Here is a 19,182-nt window from a genome sequence, read left to right as displayed (position 1 = left end):
AATGGGTATGGTGACGGTATAAGGGAGGGACCGGGCAGGTAAATAATAACGGCTGTTACAGAGAGAGGCCTCACACACAAGGAGAATTTTGTGTTCTTCTCTCCAGCTCCTAAATGCTGCAAAAGGCAGAAGGGAGAGACTGGAGGAGCATGAGCGAGTTTCAGCCAGACTGGATGGACCACCACCAGAAGCCCCGCGGAGCGTCCTGTCCTCCGAGAACAGACCTATTCTCCCCGGGAGACCACATACCCCACCTGCCGCTGGGAAACAGCAGATTGGACATAGATTCCCAAAGCCTGGACACCATGCCCATTTACCCGCTCATGGAGACCCACTTGTACAAGCGGCGCTGGGTGATGCTCTTCTTGTTCGCCGGGGTCTCCATGAGCAACGCCTTCATGTGGCTACAGTACAGCATCATCAGCAACATCTTCATGCGCTTCTACAATATTGACGTCCTTGCAATTGACTGGCTTTCGATGATCTACTTCCTCACCTACATCCCCCTCATCCTGCCCGTCATGTGGCTGCTGGATAACCGAGGCCTCCGGGACGTGGTCGTGGTGGGCGCTGCCTTCAACTGCATCGGCGCATGGATCAAGACGGGCACGGCTGCACCCAGCAGGTTTCCCATGACCTTCTTTGGCCAGTTCATGTGCTCGGTGGGCACGGTGTTTGTTCTGGGCATCCCGTCCAGGATCGCTTCCCTGTGGTTTGGTCAGCAGGAAGTCTCCACTGCCTGCTCCATTGGAGTTCTGGGTAACCAGGTGTGTCTCTGTTTACCTATTGGGCTTAAATGCTGTGTGCCGTATGAACAATTGCCAGTTTATATCGGGATTGTGTGTGTGTGTGTGTGTGTGTGTGTGTGTGTGTGTGTGTGTGTGTGTGTGTGTGTGTGTGTGCACGCGAGTGTGTGCACGCGCGTGCGTGCATGCGTGCAGTGTGCATACCGTCTTCCATGTTAAGTGTGTGACTGTTTTTCTACAACGTATCTGTGCCAGCAAACATTATCTCCTACCCTGTCAGAGCTTTTCCTCTTGAGTCAGCAGGTTTCAGGAAGTGAATCCCTCTTGCTGCTTTGGGGTTGCTCTACGTTTATTAATATGGTTGGTTGCACAATCTTCAACACTGAGGGATCTTATGAAGTCCCAGCTACAGTATATGTGCCGTCAGAGCCAAATTAACATACTCAGTCTTTACATGGACATTTCTTTTCTTTTGTGAATGACTTGATGAAAGGCAGGTTTTCATAATGTGCCCACTTAAATCGGTGTTATACACTGAACCTTTTGAATGAATACTAACAACTTTCGTGTATGTGATGTTTTGCTCACAGCTTGCATTCATGGTAATGACCTCTTAAGGTCCCTGCACACTGGACGCGTTTTCGGATTTTTAGCTGTGTTTTTCCGTCGGTTTTCCAAAAAACGCGTCCAGTGTGCAACCACCTTTAATGTTATATTTGCTCAAATTTAAGGTATTGTTTGATTCACAGACAAATGATTGAGATTAGATTGGAATGAAATGGTCTGTCCTGGGAACCTGATTTTGTCTTTCTGTAACTCAATTGATTCCTAAGGTATAGTGCAGTTTCTTTACATGTGGGGATATTTCTTCTTTAAAGGGAGTGTCCTTAATATTTACACTCCAGCGGCAGCTTTCAGAGCTTTTTATAGTTGACTGGTTGCATAAGTAAACAAAAAGGTTTCTAGAGTGATATGATTACAGTGAGCTAAATATAGAAATTCATGTTCAACATCAGGCCTGTTGGGCCTATAAATATGCAGAAACTCGACTCCTATAGGCTATGTGTAAATCAAAGTCTTTATTTTTACACCAACACTATAGGGCTTGGTGTAAATGCCCACATGCAACAGGTGTGTCAATATAAGATTCTCCCTTTGGCAGGAAAGGGAGGAGAACTCAAAGGCCCAGATAAGACTTATTGTACAGTAGATCACAATTTTGAAAAAGCTAGATGGAGCCTTTTAGAGAAATGTTCAAAGTGATTTTTGTGTGTATGTGTGTGTGTGTGTGTGTGTGTGTGTGCGCGCGCGGTTGTGTGTGTCTGTGCGTGTGGTTTGTTCTTCCTAGCCTGGGGAAATTACGGGGAATGGCGGGTGACTTCCACCACTCGAACCGTCTACTTCTGAACAAACTCCCACGGCTTGGGTAAATGATCTGTACAATGAGATAATACTGAGAAAGCTTCATGACAAGATAGTGAGGGCTGATGCAGAGCATAATAATTAATGCACATACAAAAAAAGATATATTGAACTTACTAGGCCAGCTGGAATACAATTCTGTTCCCTACCATAAACTATAAAAAACATTAAAGAAGGTCCTCAGAAAAAGCTATGATGTGGCATATTCTAACACACACGGTAACATTATAACTTTAAGGCTAGGCTAAGGTCTTCTGAGAGCTTCTGAAGTCTGAAGAAGAGCATTAGCTCGAAACGTCCCTTGTGGTGCATAAATTGCACTTTCATGTTTTTGTTGCCGTCTTCCATTGGTCCAGCACCTGCTTTAAATGGTGTTTGGATGTGGGTGACTACTATGTATTGTTTGCCCTACCATAAGCTCCCCTTAGTTCATATGTTTTGCTGATGAAAATAAATGGCAGAACAGGTCAGTGAGTCAAAATAAGTCACACAAGAAAAATAAAAGGCCAAAGGATTAAGTGAAATAGTTGAGGAATACACAGGACACGCTGAAGCATGATGTGAGGATTCATGCAGCCTTAGATGCTCTTTCTTAGGGAACTGTCCACGTGGTTATAGCACAAAGCCCTTCTCCTGATGCAGGACATGGATGACTAGGGTTCCGAACACACATCTTTGGGAGGTTAAGTGACACTAAACATGGTTGTTAGAGTACATTTAAGTGGCTCACCATGTAATGCCAATGCAATGCCATGTAAGCAAAACAATTCTTCTCATGAGTAATTTACTCTCACATGTAGGATAAACAAACACTGTTTTAGTTGTTTACTAAGTTGTTCATAGCTACTTTACTCATTTGGTTCTGGTCCCAAACCTCATACTAACAAACATCTAGGCTGAAAGCGTTATCTCCCCGTAGACAACCATATGCACAATGCTAAACTGGTTATTGCACCATGGCATGTGATGTTCCAACGTTCAAAATAGTTTTTATGTCAGTTATTTTTGTTCGAAATGAAGACTGTTTTGGACTATCTAAGACAGGGGTGCCCGCACGTTTTTGACTTGAGAGCTACCGCAACAAGATCTACCCACCCAAAATATTATTATCCCATTGCTGAAAATAGTTTAAAAATGTACCTGAAGGGGCTTTGGGAAATAGAATTGGTACAGTTTTGTATAACTTTGTAATGCTACTGACGTATGTGCGCAACACTCTTGAAAACAAAGTATTGCATTGGCCCTATTTGATGTCAATGAATCGCCTTCATTCAAGTGGTATATTCCCTTTTTAATTATTATATATATTTTAGGGCCATGTCATGTGATCTACCTGTAAAGCCTTTGTGATCCACTGGTAGATCACAATCTACCTTTATGGCACCCCGACTTGATTGTTTACCCAAATTGTTTTGTAAAAGAAATGTCAATGGGTTTTGGGGATAAAATTCAAGCAATTTTGAGTTGGCATTTCTCTTCATTTACTTTGCTTTGACTGATTTCAACAATATTACCTCTCAGCTGGCTCATTTAAAGGCTTCTGCGAGTCTTGTAAAATGACCACAAGGTAGGTTGATCCACTTTTAGTAGTAAAGATTAGTTTTGTAGAAGCTGTGGGCACAGTGCATCACTAGGTAGGCCCAAACTGACTCAGATAAAGTAGTGAGAAGAACATTTGTATCCTCGGGCACAGCCTGAACAATGTTTTCCCATAAATAATAAAAGTGTTCAATGCGACACACTATTTTAACAGTCAACAGATTATCAAGCATGCTCTGTTGACTTTCTCACAGTAGCTGGTATAGACAATATGTAACAGGTTTTGTGAAGTCAAATGCCTGTGCTGTAAGCCATTACATTTGTTTTTGCATGCACCACATTTTAGTGTGTTTAAAAACAAAGCTGCATATGGGCCAATTGTATATTTTGTCTAACGTGGCTTGTATAATGCCTTTTTTTATCCCTTTCTTCTTTCTTGAAACTTTTACCCTTAAGAGGATGTCCCCTTAAGATGACCCACGCCCTTTAGAGTGTGTGGGTGTGGGTGGGTGGGTGCGTGCATGCATGTGTAAGGAAACCATGGGAGAAGACGACACCTCTTGATGCTATGTGTTTGTGTTTCTCGCCCACAGCTTGGCATTGCCATCGGGTTCCTTGTGCCACCGATTATAGTGCCTAATGTGGACGACTTGGACGAGCTGGCGCACCACATCAGCATCATGTTCTACGTGACCGCCGGAGTGGCCACGGTCCTCTTCGTCCTCGTGGTCATTGGTAAGTCTAATAGGGGAAGATGAAAATTCCTATATCTCAAACCTAATTAATACTTGGGCTGATTTGCAGTCGAAAAAATGAACAGCAGTTTTTGAAAATCAGTTACTTTATTGACATTAGTTCAGGTTAATTTATTTGTTTGTCCCCGAAGGGCGATTTGGTATACAGCAAAGCATAACAGGCAGACACATGAATCACATAAAACACAGTAAAAAAAGAACATGGTACACAAAGAAAATAAAAACGGGATGGCAGTTCAAGGTTTCAGTGTAGCAATGGAAATTCATAACGACAAAGTTACCTCCTCCTCCTATCGTCATTTAAGGCCTGGATAGACACGGGCACGAAGGAGAATTTATACCTGTACTTTTGGCCCCTGGAACCTTTAGGACGTGAAGGCCGGAAGGAAACGGCCTGTACACAGAGCTGAGGGGATGGGAGTTGTCCGTACAAATGGACTTGGCTTTCTTAAGCACCTGGTTTTTAAAGACATGATCCAGGCTACTGAAATTTACTGAGGCTATCTTTGAGGCCGTTCTCACAATCCTACCAAGGTGGTTTTTGTCCTTTAAGTTTAACCCCCACTACAACTCCCAGAAAACGATTAACTACATTGTGACACTACCTTCCTTTTAGCATTGGCTGTGAAAAAGTCTGTACTGCCGCTGTCCATTACTGTTATGCCAAAATAAGATTTGTGTTGGCATTTTCATGTTTCTATTCAGGACCAGCGAGGGCTCAATGGGTGGCTGTGTGCATTCATTTTGGTTCATAATTTGCTACTATGAACTCCTTTCTACTTCTTGGAATGGTTTAGTTGCTAAGCTAACCTCCACTCCTCAGGCAGTGTTAGTGGAGAAGTCAGTCCTCCCAGAGTTGTCGTGCATGGTGAGATGTGCTCTCCACTGGGAACAGCACTCCATTTCCACTAGATGAGCAGCCGCAGTAATTGTTGTAATGGTTTGCCTTTGTGATGAGATCTCTTCAGATGTGATGCAAAGTGGAAGCAGGAACAAAAGAGTGACATGACGTGTTTTATTAAATCATCTAACCCTTAGGCTCCGTCAAATACTCCTTTGACTTCCTCATTCAGCTGAAAAGTCACTGTCAGTGATTTAAGCATGGGGAAGCATCACCTCTAATGCTTGCTCCAGAAGTTCTGTCTATGAAGCCCTGGTGTGTCCCTTTGTAGTAATGGAAGGCTGGTGGGGCAGACATGAACACATGATTGAGATTATGTCATAAAGCAAGAATAACTTTTATCGATGTTGTATGCCTCTGCCAACCAGTTGCAGTTTATATCTGTGTCCATCCTGATTCCCGAATTTAATGAATGTATTTTGTGAGGTCACATTGACTGTGACCTTGTTTTTTTTGACCACCTACTTCTAATCAGTTAACATTTGTCCTAAATGTCATGAAATTCCCCCAAGGCGTTCCTTAGATATCATGTTCAAAATGTTGGGACAGGCTGATGACCTCTTGTGTTTACTGCCAGATCTCCTCAAGTGTGTGGGGTGAAACGCGTATATCTATTTTGCGTCCGAGCATAGACATGGTAACGCCACCACGGAGTAACCTCGCATCAGACTATCCAGCATAGCTATATCCACCTCAGTGGACAGTCAAGACAGGCAGTGTTGGTAGGCCATTCAAAGAGAGGCAGGCGGGGCGTTACCATGTCTATGCTCGGACGCAAAATAGATATACGTGGGTGAAACCAGCTGTCTTTTAAGGCTAATTTATGTCGCCGACAAAGTTTTTTTTTTTTTATTGCGTCGAATGGAAACGTTTTACTGTGTGTACAAAACCATTACTTTTCAGGAAAATGGAAAAAATAATCTGTATTCGAATGGATCAATGTGGTTATTAATTAGTTCTTGTTCTTGTTAATACTTTTCATTGATTCAATATTTATAAAACTCAGAGACAGACTTAACCACTTTCAACCTGGTGTCCCTATTTTGGGCATCATAACATTGTTCAAAAATAGCACAAATGGCAGAGTTCACATGTACACTGTCATACAACAAAGTATAAAAATAATATTGAATATGAAAAGATCAAATATGTAGGTACACATTTTCTGACCGGACAGCGATGACTTTCAACTGAAAAAAGTGTTGACGTTGTAGTATTTTGCCAGGGTGCCTTGTAGGAACTCACGTCTCACTGTATTTTCACCCTCAACTCAATGAGTCTGGATCCTCAGTCCGGCAAGTGTGTATACTGGCATACTGCATGTTTTCTCTCACTTCAGTTTTGACACTTAAGGTGTCTTTTTACAACAGCTATTTTATGTCTTGTAAAATTACTAGACAAGGCAACGAGTGCTCATGTAGTAAATATATCATCTGTAGAGAACTACTATTTATTGTAACAGAAACATGACAGTCACTTATTGATCTTCTACGTTTGTTATAGGTTAGTTTAATGATAGCAGATTCAAAGTTAAAATCACTCCAAAAACTGTCCAAATTCAACTTAAGAATTACAACAACTATTGTCCATACAAAGTGCACTCTAAGCTAACTACTTTTATTGGACCCTTTCACACTTGACAATGATCATTTCCTGTTGCAGTGCTTGTTAACGTCAGCTGACAAGAAATAATATTGGACCCAAGCTGTTCCCTAGCAACGCAATTCCACTGACAAGGTCTATGGATGCAGATAAAAACAAAGAATGTAAGCGTCGACCACGCCTACAGTCCAAAGAGAGAACACATGGAAAACAGCCTAGAGGAAGACAACCTAAAAGGAAGATAGACTAAAATCTATCATGTTCATGTTCAAACAAGACTTAGAATTTAGACTTTAATCTAAAGTAGGTTAGACTATGATAATGATATTCTCAGGTCTCACCCAAAAGCTATGAGACTGCTACCGCTCATTCAGAAAGCAGATGCTCTGCTAGACTTCTAACTGGAACTAAGGAAGCTGAACGCACCAATTGTAAGATTTCTTAACTTTGAAATATTGGTGATTGTCTTTAAATCACTCAATGTTTAAGGACAATTTATTTACTAGGCCAGCACAGCCACACAGTGGTTGGAACAAAATTCCAGAGGATCCAGGGCTTGTGCAAACAATCCAGAACAAAAACACTTATGTTCTCCACTGAATTTGAATTTTTAAGCACATTCACTTTTTCTCTTCTCTCCCGGTCTCAATAGCACTTCCAATAACCATCATTTTAACATTGCATTGCAGATACAGTACAACCGTTTTATAGAGGTGAAAGTTTATATGGATTAAAACTCATGGGTCATATCACCTGACATCATCATAACTGCAGCACTGTAAAGTGGATGTTTCATTATTGATGCAGATAAGCAAAATTGTGAATCACTAGTTAGAATCTTTATCAATCACTGTAAACTTGCAGCTTACAACAATATGCAAATACTCAAGGAGGACATGACATGACAGGACAGAACATTTTGGTAACCCACAAGCTCAGCTGTTCAGAGTGGGTATACACAAAACACACAACACACACACATTTAAGAAAAAAAACATAAAACCAATAGTGACATCACCGGTAAGTGCCACGTCTTACAGAGTGTCTATCTTATCTCCCTACTCTGCCTAAACATGCCTTGCTATTTAGCTCATGCTGCACACTCACTCACACATGCATGGACGCACTCTGCAATCACCTCGCAGTGTGAAAGTATTTCAGCGACAGGAACAGACGATTGATTGACAGATGTTGGATAGTGGATCTCTCCACTACTAGGCTTTCACTGTCACTGTAAGCCAGCTGACGTGTCTGTTTGCTTTCCTCAGATATTCAGTTATCAGTACATTTCCTTGTTTGCTTTGGGAAGGTTCAAATAACGGTGTGGAAAATCATGGCAAAGGCCATCTGAGATGACAAACGGCAAAAAAACTGTTTATTGGGGATATTTAACAGGCCAAAACAGAAGGCACAAATAGAAAAGTTCAGCTATCTGGATGAACTTTATTTGACATATTGAGAGGTGACTTTTAGTTTAGTGTGTCATTAGTTGCAATCGTTGAACACATAGCTAAACGGGTTGAAAAGATTTCACAATGGATGCTTGAAATGATCTATCGATCCATTGAATGATGTTTCTGCTCAAATGTGTTTCTTCTCTACATATTTAATTTGCATTGTATTTGTATGGAGCTTTTAAGAAACCTCAAAGTGCCTTAGAGTCATTATTATGTATGTCTGTGTCCACCAGTGTTCCAGGACAGGCCAGATATTCCTCCAACTCAAGCCCAGGCCCAGGCTCGATGCATCACCCCAGATGACTATTCCTACATGGCCTCCATCATGAGACTGCTGCGCAACAAGCCCTTCATGCTGCTGGTGGTCAGCTATGGTGGGTCTCTCAGCTTAGAATCAAGATGGTCAGTGATGTCACTCACAACTAAGCAAACTCAAACTTGTTCATGTCATACAAATTCATGTATTTGCACCGCAGACTCCCATGTGCCAGGGACCCCATACATTAAAATGTTTCAAATATATTTAAAAGAAAAATCAATATCAACACAATTTCCTTAATTCCTTACCAAACATACAAATAACAGTTCAAAGATACTAATCCATTCCAATCAGAAGAATATACACCATGTAACCCTTGTGTGTTTAGGCCAGTGAGGCATATACTGTGAGACCATGTGAGTGTCAAGTGCCATAAAGTGTCATGTCAGATGAGCAGAAACAGGTGTCATATGACTAGGCTATGAGAGACTGTGTTATTTACAGCTCTAGGCATTTAATACTTGACTCATACTTGATTGTTAATGTTTCCAAAATATCTATTGGCTATAGACCGATAAAACATTGACTTCACACACAGTAGCCTATAATGTAGAAATGAAATGAAGTATATTAAGATATTTATTTGAAATCTTTTTAAGCACATTCACTTTTTCTCTTCTCTCCCGGTCTCAATAGCACTTCCAATAACCATCCTTTTAACATTGCATTGCAGATACAGTACAACCGTTTTATAGAGGTGAAAGTTTATATGGAGTAAAAACAGATCTTGTGATTTGGAATCGTCTGTCAGCTAACCTGCTGGCGATGACATCATTATATTAAGTTATGATGATGTCAGGTGATATGACCCATGAGTCATCATGGGTCATATCACCTGACATCATCATAACTGCAGCACTGTAAAGTGGATGTTTCATTATTGATGCAGATAAGCAAAATTGTGAATCACTAGTTAGAATCTTTATCAATCACTGTAAACTTGCAGCTTACAACAATATGCAAATACTCAAGGAGCTAAATGTAAATGTCTTAAACCAGGGGTGGCCAGACTTTTTGTACTTGAGAGCTACTTTCAAAATGACCATCGCAACAAGATCTACCCACCAAAAAATATGATCTCATTGCTGAAAATAGTTAAACACGTTACCTGAGGGTATTTGGAAAAGCTGAGCTGGAGTTGCATAACATGACAAACACACTTGGAATTGGAAATAAAGGGGGGGAAATGGAAACAGTTTTATTTTTTGTGATGTTTGCCCTTTTTGATGTCAATCAATCAATTCACCTTAATTAATTCAAGTGTCAGATGCCAAATTATATATTATTTTATTTAAATGATATATGTTTTAGGGACATGTCATGTGATCTACCTGCACAGCCTTTGTGATCTAATGGTAGATCGTGATCTACCTTTTGGGCACCCCTGTCTTAAACAGTCACAAATAACAAGGCAAAATAAGGTTAAACATAAATAAAGAAGAGAGAAAACAATTAGTCGTATTGCGCTTAATCCATTAAAACCAGGAAGTTTTTAGATTTTAGCATTGGCTATTCAAAAATAGCAGATCTACAAGCTCACAGAATCGGCCCCAGGTCTTACTGGGTTAAAATGTAATGACGCCGTGATGGCAACAGAAGTTTCACTTCATAAAACATGTCCAGGAGAAGACAAAATGCTGCAGCTTTCCGGAGCAGTTTTTTGTTTTTCCCCAATTTACTCGTGCCAAATTAATTCCACCCGGCACACATTTCTGTACTCCTCCCGCCTAACGGTCCCTGCTGACAGGTGCCGCCCCAGCCCATGGTCAGCTATGGTGGGTACATGCAGTGACACATTTATAATGGCTTCCCTCCACGGCCAATAAACCTTTACTACTGCACCACCCAAGTTCTGGAGATGTAAACTTCTGGTTTTCTCTCTGTTCTTTGCAGGGCTCAACGTTGGATGTTTCTATGCTGTTTCCACTCTGTTGAACCGGATGATCATTGAACACTACCCTGTATGTTCTGTAACCTCCACCCACCATTCTACATCAATCCTTCCTTCCTTCCTTCCTTCCTTCCTTCCTTCCTTCCTTCCTTCCATAATTTCTTTCTTTCCTTCTTTCCTTCCTTCCTTCCATAATTTCTTTCTTTCTTTCCTTTCCTTCCTTCCTTCCATCATTTCCTTCTTTCCTTCTTTCCTTCTTTCCTTCCTTCCATCATTTCTTTCTTTCTTTCCTTTCCTTCCTTCCTTCCATCATTTCCTTCTTTCCTTCCTTCCTTCCATCATTTCTTTCTTTCTTTCCTTTCCTTCCTTCCTTCCATCATTTCCTTCTTTCCTTCCTTCCTTCCATCATTTCCTTCTTTCCTTCCTTCCTTCCATCATTTCTTTCTTTCCTTCTTTCCTTCCTTCCTTCCATCATTTCTTTCTTTCCTTCCTTCCTTCCATCATTTCTTTCTTTCCTTCTTTCTTTCCTTCCTTCCTTGCTGCGAGACCTTTCTTTCTTTCTTTCTTTCTTTCCTTAACAACCCAGTCCATCTCAGATAACATAAACTGTTATGTGATGTCATATTGTCTAAATTTGGACTATAGCACCATTGCAAAAAGAGTTTTCAAAAGGGTTTTTAATGGCAAATATCTTGATGATTTTGTCCTTGTCCAGGGTGAAGAGGTGAATGCTGGAAGAATTGGTCTGACTATTGTCATTGCTGGCATGGTGGGCTCCCTCATATGTGGCATCTGGCTGGATAAGACCAAAACATACAAGTAAGCTACACCTCCAACGACCCAGTGAAAACGGTTTAACCATTTTCTTTTATTTTAGTTTGATCTTTAATCTGAACCTAATATAATAGACCTACAACTACTAGAAACAAGCTTTGATGTGAGTTGGGAGTGAGCTCCAGAGGGGAGGTAAGGGGGTGGGGGGGCAACTGAAAAGGCCCTGTCACCCCAGGTTTGGCACTTTGTCCTGGGGACCACCAGGAGGTTGTCATCACCAGACCTGAGGGAACAACGGGAGGGGGGCATGATGGTGGAGGAGGTCGGAGAGGTAGCTGGGGATGGGTAATTGTGGGCCTTGTAGGTGCAGGGGTCCGCAATTTATGGGAAAATTAATGTGGAAAACGAATCAAACAAAATGTAAAACTCCTGCAATTCCAAGTACTTGTCAGGATGGGGGGGTCCCCCAGTCAAATATGATTTTTGAGGGGTCGGCGGGGTCGCGGCCTGAAAAGGTTGAGAACTGCTGCTCTAGAACAGGTTCTGGTGAGTAGCCAGGCATCTTGTTAGGAGGGCCCAAGCACAGAGTCCTGGGGGACAGGAGTTGTAAATGATTTGCAGTTGTTTATGGAAATTAATTGATGTCTGTCACTCTACTCCTGTGTGTATCCTGTGTTTCGCTACTGCTGTTACTGCTACGAGACCTGATCAATAAAGGTTTATCTTTTTTAGTGGATAGATGCAATTTAGTATTCGAGATGGTTCAGTAGCCACAACCTTTTTTTCCCCAATACATTTTCCCTTCCATTCTGATGAGCAGAATAGGGAGCATTAATACTGAACGACATCACACAGCACTTGGGTGACTATGTTGATGCTTTAAGAGGTAAACACACCACCTTTGTTATGGTCATGACGACTAACCAATAGGTTAGTCGTCATAGGCCTTTTATTTGTCCCCGGGAAATGAATGTTCTTTTAAATTGGCGTCATGTTGCTTGGAACTTTACTTTAGTCACTGGTGCCACAGGCCTTCGTCAACAATAAATACAAATGAATGTATGTATCATCTCCTCTGTTAATACCCTAAAGCCTTGCATATGCCAGTCAATGTGCATGGGAACCTTTTCACCAATTCTTCCTGATTGTTATTTCTTTTCTTCCCTCACTGCTGTGGCCTCATGCCCTTCAGACAAAAACGGGAAACACGATGTGACCGCATAATAGGGGATGCTCTCCAGCATAAAGGTTCTCAGACTTCAAACTCAGTTTAACCACATGTAAAGGGGTATACAACAACCATAGCTTTGTACTATAGGAAGGCCTCCTTGTTTTTAAATCGGTATCTATCACAAAGCAAGCCAACGTTGGCTTTTGTTGGCAGTGGCGCACAGTTGAGATTGCAGCTGTGCAGAGTTGTGTGTTTGATCTGCCTCTTCACATATCTGAGCTGACAGCCTTTCTCTCTTCATTAATCGTGGAGACAAGTAATAGTAGAACTTGAATAGTGAAGCTGCATCACACAAAGCTACAGTATCAGCTACATTATACGTATAGTATATCTGCCTTATTTGTTAATTGATCCAATAATTCAAATATATTAAGCCTGTGCTCTGCATTGCAAAGTAACCACTTCTCTTGAATGGATAGTCATTCATATTAATGAATAGTTCGATTCCCCGGACGGGCAGGACAAATCTGGGTGGGGAAGTGATTGTCATTACTCACCAAACACCGCTGAAGTGCCCTTGAGCAAGGCACTGAACCCCCAACTGCTCCCCCTGGAGCTGCTTAGTGGCCAACAGTATAAGACTGTGGTTGTACTAGTCAGCTCCCAGGTTTTAATGTGTGTGTCTGTGTGTTTCTATGTGCAGGGCGTTGCTGAAAATGAGCACCTGTGCTCAGCTACTTCCCTGGGTAAATAAAGAATAATAATAATAATAGTTTATTCAATGGGAGGCCCTGGTTAAACCTATGGTAAAATATAACAAAGGTGGGGAAAAACAACAGTCCTCAAATTCTTAACATGCCATTAGCTTCCCTAAATTTCCATTGTTGACACTCACATCTCCGTTGTCCAGTACGGGCGACAGGCAAAGGATTGTGTTATATTAACAAAAACATTTTGGAGAAATAATTTACGCGTGGTTGTACAAGAGAGCGCTTCACCAGAGTAAGCTTGTTTGTGTAGAAACTGCCTGCGTTATGACAAAGGGTCTTTTGGGAACAATATGATTCTTTTGCAGTTATTATAAGGCTGTTGATAGTCATAGCCAAGTCCTTTGGAGGGATAACTACTGCATGTATATACAGTACTACAATTTATAATTACATTGTTGTACTGCTGTTCTTCTACTGTGTACAGTCCAGCATTTTCTTATTGAAAAATGTTCAACACTGGCGTTCATTGTAGAAAGCTTACAGTAAGTATGGTCTTAGGACTTTTGTTTCTTAAATGCAAATGGAAAGCCAAATCAGATTAAACTACATGTCTAAGCTGATTCGGAATTATAATCGCCTCTCTGTGTTACGGCATACACCCTAGGAAGGAGTCAGAGTGTGAAATCCCGCTGATGTGAGCTAAATAGAATGGTCGACTATCTAGTGACTGATTTTCTTATTGTCTCTCCTCAGGCAGACCACCCTTGTGGTGTATCTCCTCTCCCTGGTTGGAATGGTGGTCTACGCCTTCACCCTCAGCCTGGGCCATCTTTGGCTAGTGTTTGTGACCTCAGGAGCTTTAGGGTATGTTTACTGTGCATTAAACAAGGAATGGTCATGATGGTCCTCATTTTACTGTTTACTGTCTAGAGACCAAGTCATGTCTGAAGATAAGGCTTAAAGTCAAAGGTCTGAGGTCATATAAACTTTGTTATGTTATGTCTCAACACTGAGTGTTCTACTGACCGCGAAAACCTATCCTGCCCTGCATGGCTATCGAGGTTACGCCTTTGTTTCTCTGCTTGATTCTCAGCTTTGTACAGGGCAGAATAATACTCCTCTGACTCCCCAGACTCCCCAGCCTTTATCCCCACAATTATTTGTATTTATAGTAAGCTGGTTAAGCCATTATGGTTTCCATAGCAGTATCTTTGTTAGAATACCAAGAGAACAGTTATTATACTAACAGTATAATATTATACTAACTCCTCAACTATGTCTTAGCAATTGCAAAAATAGCATTGTGTTGCCATGCGTTGTGAGCTTGAGATTTGGTGTAGAGGAAGAAAAGGAGTCCAGGGGGACCCCGTCAACTAAACTGGATTTTAAGTGGTTAAGCTTTACTTTGATCCTCTTGTTTCTGTCTACAGGTTTTTCATGACAGGATACCTGCCTCTGGGCTTTGAGTTTGCAGTGGAGCTCACGTACCCTGAATCTGAGGGCACCTCATCAGGATTGCTCAACTGTTCAGCACAGGTCAGTAGACATGGTGGCAACTGAAGCTTGTCTGTCTGTGTCTGTCTGTCTAACTGATTTCTGAATGGATTTGCACAAAACGTGATGAATAGTTTGTAATGGGCCATGGAAGAACTAAATGCTTCACTGTGATTGGCCAAAGGGCCTGTATACAGTGCTTATACTGTAACTTCTGAACGGATGAACATGCCACAGTATTTTGAAAAAAAGGTTGGTGTATCATGAGCCCGGGATGAAGTGATTACCTGGTCACATGCATCATGACCTTACAGGTCATTGGCCAAAACGTAGTGCCGGAAGCACCGCAATACTATATTGATACCTTGGCAGAGGAATTTTCTAATTTGTGATGCAACTGTGGACTCTGTAGTGTAGGGTGTTGGGGTAAACATATGGAATAAAGGATGACACTGCTATCAAACTTCTCGAATCTCATTCCAGATTTTTGGAATCATTTTCACCATCAGCCAAGGGAAGATCATAGATGCATGGGGCACATTAGCCGGCAACATCTTCCTGTGCGTCTTCCTGCTCATAGGAACCGTAATGACAGGTAATGTATTTAGCTCCTCGCTATTAGTTTAACCACATCAACCCCACCATCCCTACTCTGGTGTGAACATTAAGTGAAAATAGTAGATGTATGAGCTAAAGCGTCATGAGCTTTAACCCATTCAGGCCTGACGTCGAAATTTAAAAAAATAAACGTCTAAATCATGACAATTTTCTGAAAGATTTGAGGCACATTTTAACGATTTTTCAAAAATAGCAGACCTACAAGTACCGAGTGGCGCGCTATGAACTTGTAGATCTGCTATTTTTCAATAGCTAAAGTTTAACGTTCTGCAGATCTGTTAAGATCTGCTATTTTCAGCGAAGAGGTTTGGTGTAGAGGGGGAAAAGGTAGCGTACCTAGGATAGACCCCTGGGGCACTCCGGTCAACTATGTATAGGGTCAAACCTGACTCCCCCTCTAGTTTTTATGCCTGACCTCAGATAACACTATGAACACAACATCACTTCACTGAACATTGGACTCATAAGCTCATGTGATTTTTACACAGTAAAATAACATGGCTTGCAAAAAACTGTGGTTCATAATTGTGCCATCATAGTCCCATACTTAGTTCCACAATCCACATTCAGTTAGTCAGATCATTAATGCAAGGAGTATGACCCCTAGTGTCTGAACAGAGTATCACTGCTTATCTTTTAACCACAGGAACCCTAGCATCGCTATGTTCTGGGGGGGGGGGGAGACACGATCGGCTATTAAGATGTTTAGTGTAGAGCGAAAACAGGAGAGGGAATCTGGCGTAGGGTTTAAGTGGTTAACGAAACAATTTACATTTTCTTTCAACATTTTGTTGCTCGTCCTTGCCAATGTTACATATTGTCTGACTGCATCTACTCATATCACCAGGCAAGTGCCCTGAGCCTTCACTCATATTATGATATTCCTCCTTCCTTCCGTGCGCTTATTGCAGGACTCATCAAGTCAGACCTACGACGGCAAAAGGCCAACCAGCTGGCTGCGGCGCGAGCAGGGAGCGTAAGTTTATCGGACTTGTTGGACTGATTGGCTTCTGCAAAGAAGGAGGTGGTTGCTGCTTGTTCCACGGAAAGCGAACGTGTTGGTTTCCATGGCTGGCATGGGGCTGTGCATTCTCCATGGGTTCTGCTGCCTGTTCCTCTGCAGTCCTCACATTGCTCTGCTCTGCTCCAAGCATGAATAGTGAATACAAGGGTCATACTGGCATCACTGTTCTCTCTTTATTCACTAAACGCACTGCATCCCCCAAACTCTGTCTGCTGAAAGCTGTGCACTGCCGCATGTCTTGAAAATATTTGGCTTGCAAAAGGTCTCATTCTATATTATCATGGCTACTGTTCACAGCTGTCGAACAGATGTCATGATAATGTAAATCAATAACAAAACACTGAGTTCACAATCATTAAAACAAAGATATACAAGAACACAAAATAATAAAATAATGCTGAAAAATAAGTTGAAATAGCACTACACTTAGGCAGAAAGTTAAAAGTTTAGTCTTGTATATGGAAAACATTTTGGTCATAATTATGTAAGATACATAAAAGCAGAACTCAGTGACCTAGTATGGACATCTTCTAAATGTTACTTTCTAACAGATTTATATATGCTTATGCTGTGATGGCAAGCCTTTACCTTTTTCTTCTAAAACTGGGATGGGATGTTTGTCAATACTCTATACTGTCTTTCCTCCTCATGCTTACAAAGAAATGCTATGGTTGCTTTCAATAACACTGCAAAACTACAGAAAAACACAAGCACACTTTATTCAATACTCATTCTGCTTTCTTTCAACATAAAACTATTGGCAATTAGATGGTTTAGATTAATAGTTAAGATATGCTGTAAATGTTTTAATAATAATAATAATATTTTTCAGTTCAAGAACAATTTTTAACCACATTAATCCTGGCATCCCTATTTTGGGCATGTCATAACTGGAAAAAGAAAGAAAGAAATTAGCGAAAATAGCACATTTAAAAGCTCACGTGTCATGATGTGACGCGTTGTGAGCTTGTAGATCGGCTATTTGTCCTAAGACAAAGTATATTTGGCTCAAGTGGTTAAAGTTCTCACATTAGTATGAGTATGACAGCTTGCACGTTCATAGTGTAGGCAGTCGGACTACAGTAATAGTGGACAGTAAGAAGAAGAGATGGTCCCCTGGGCCCCTACGTGACACCCAAGCTATCATTCCAGCCTACAGGCTCCCTGTCGTCAGTGCAAGATTACGGGGCCACGTCATCCATCTGGCAGCGGCAGTCTTGACATTAACCGCACAACCCTCTCTAAAACCAAAACACACACCTATGTCAAAGGTATGAACACCCACTCTCTGAAGTGCAAACACAAATAAAATGTCACAACCACACAACCATGAACAATACAATATTTTGTATACATTAATTATGGTCAGTCCTGAGGGTGACGTTCATTCAAAACAGAAATGCACCTTTGGAATTGTGTCGATAATTGTGTAAATGCTGTTTGATAGGTTTTTACTTTTAATTTACTCCTACAATGTAGTGATCTCCAATTAATGTAACACTCACATCAAAACAATGGCACACTGTTTTGATGTGATTTGATGTCCCCTTCGATTCCCACTGGGGACGCTGTGGGCACTGGGGGCGTGTTCTCTCCTCCGCGTCATCAGTGCCCATACCCGAGGCGGGGTTGGCGAAAAGGGCCTTTCTGTGTGGAGTTTGCATGTTCTCCCCGTGTCCCCTAGGGTAGGTACCCTCACAAAAAACATGCAGTAATCCTGGTCTCTAAACTACCTCCCCCTGGCCAGCCAGGGCGCCTGATGGGGAAAGGAACTGGTCGGAATAACGTCTTCCTTCCACGTGCTATGTCCAGCCGGGGAAACTCTCCCCTGTCAGGTGAAAAGAAGCAGCTTGGACTCCTCATGCATAGAAGGAAGCATGAGGCCAGTCCGCTGCCCCCCCCAGGTTGGCAGAGGAAGTGTAGTGCCCAGGAGTAGATAATTGACACTGGGTGAAGAAATGGGTTGCAAAATCGTGGGATAAAAAAAAAGAAAACAACGGCACGAATTTCTAATTACAGGCCAAAAAATAAATGGCTATTTAGATTGTCTGTGTAAATCAACTGAAGATAATTGTATAGCTTATAGTCTTAATAGTACTGGTCACCAGTTTTGAAATGTAAGTCTTCATAATGATAAGTTGTTAGAAATCTGTTGTGTATTATTCCTTAAAGGTGTATTCAGTGATTTCACTCAATTCAAATATCACTTCTTTTTTTGTTTTGTTGTGATAATCCTCCTTACTATAGAGTTTGCTGACCATATAAGGAGTTCCTCCCTGTCCCCAGTTAACCCCTGGGGTCAAAAAACGTCAGGTTTTGTTTTTGGCTAGGTGGCCCAGCCTTCATCCAATCAGGATAGAGAGGGGCCTTCCGCCAATCACGATCGAGAGGGGCGGGCGTTGTTGTGCGTGCTGTTGGCATGTCGCGTGTCCCCCCACTGTAGTGCGTGCATGTGCACATCTTGTTACCGGGGCGGACCAGGGTTTTTTCCAAATCACCCAAATCACTGAATGCTCCTTTAAATCCATATCAAGATAAAACTGTTTTCATGAGTGGCTATTGATTTTAATATTCAAGAGGGTTTATTTGTAACCGTGTTTATATAAGTGTGTATGTGTACAGTATATATTTATATAATGCCCCCCACCCTTCTGTTGGTTTTACAAATCAAACCCTGCTCATACATTGATTTGATGTGAGATACGTTCATCGCATGAGATTGCATTTCTCCAGGTATTGTATGTCCTAATGAATGTTCA

At 41.5% G+C, this 19,182-nt stretch overlaps 1 protein-coding gene across 2 annotated transcripts in view; it reads left to right on the top strand.

Moving 5' to 3' along the window:
* Nucleotides 1–19,182, top strand: part of flvcr2a (FLVCR choline and putative heme transporter 2a) — a 42,144-nt gene that overhangs the window by 21,906 nt on the left and 1,056 nt on the right. The window contains exons 2-11 of one of the 2 annotated variants that reach the window (XR_013792340.1): nt 107–767; nt 4,301–4,442; nt 8,656–8,796; nt 10,635–10,702; nt 11,348–11,451; nt 14,041–14,151; nt 14,718–14,823; nt 15,265–15,376; nt 16,311–16,375; nt 17,576–17,694. Coding sequence is in view for 1 of the 2 variants with exons in the window: in XM_079528994.1 (XP_079385120.1) it covers nt 114–767; nt 4,301–4,442; nt 8,656–8,796; nt 10,635–10,702; nt 11,348–11,451; nt 14,041–14,151; nt 14,718–14,823; nt 15,265–15,376; nt 16,311–16,375 (1,503 nt within the window). In the remaining variant the exon portion in view is untranslated. The remainder of the gene's footprint in view (nt 1–106; nt 768–4,300; nt 4,443–8,655; nt 8,797–10,634; nt 10,703–11,347; nt 11,452–14,040; nt 14,152–14,717; nt 14,824–15,264; nt 15,377–16,310; nt 16,376–17,575; nt 17,695–19,182) is intronic. The other variant, XM_079528994.1, reaches the window with a different exon arrangement.

This window comes from Electrona antarctica (assembly GCF_951216825.1).
Source record: "Electrona antarctica genome assembly, chromosome: 18".
NCBI classification, from domain to species: Eukaryota; Metazoa; Chordata; class Actinopteri; order Myctophiformes; family Myctophidae; genus Electrona; species Electrona antarctica.
Note: the sequence above shows the minus strand (reverse complement) of the source record. Positions and strands in the feature narration are given on the sequence as shown.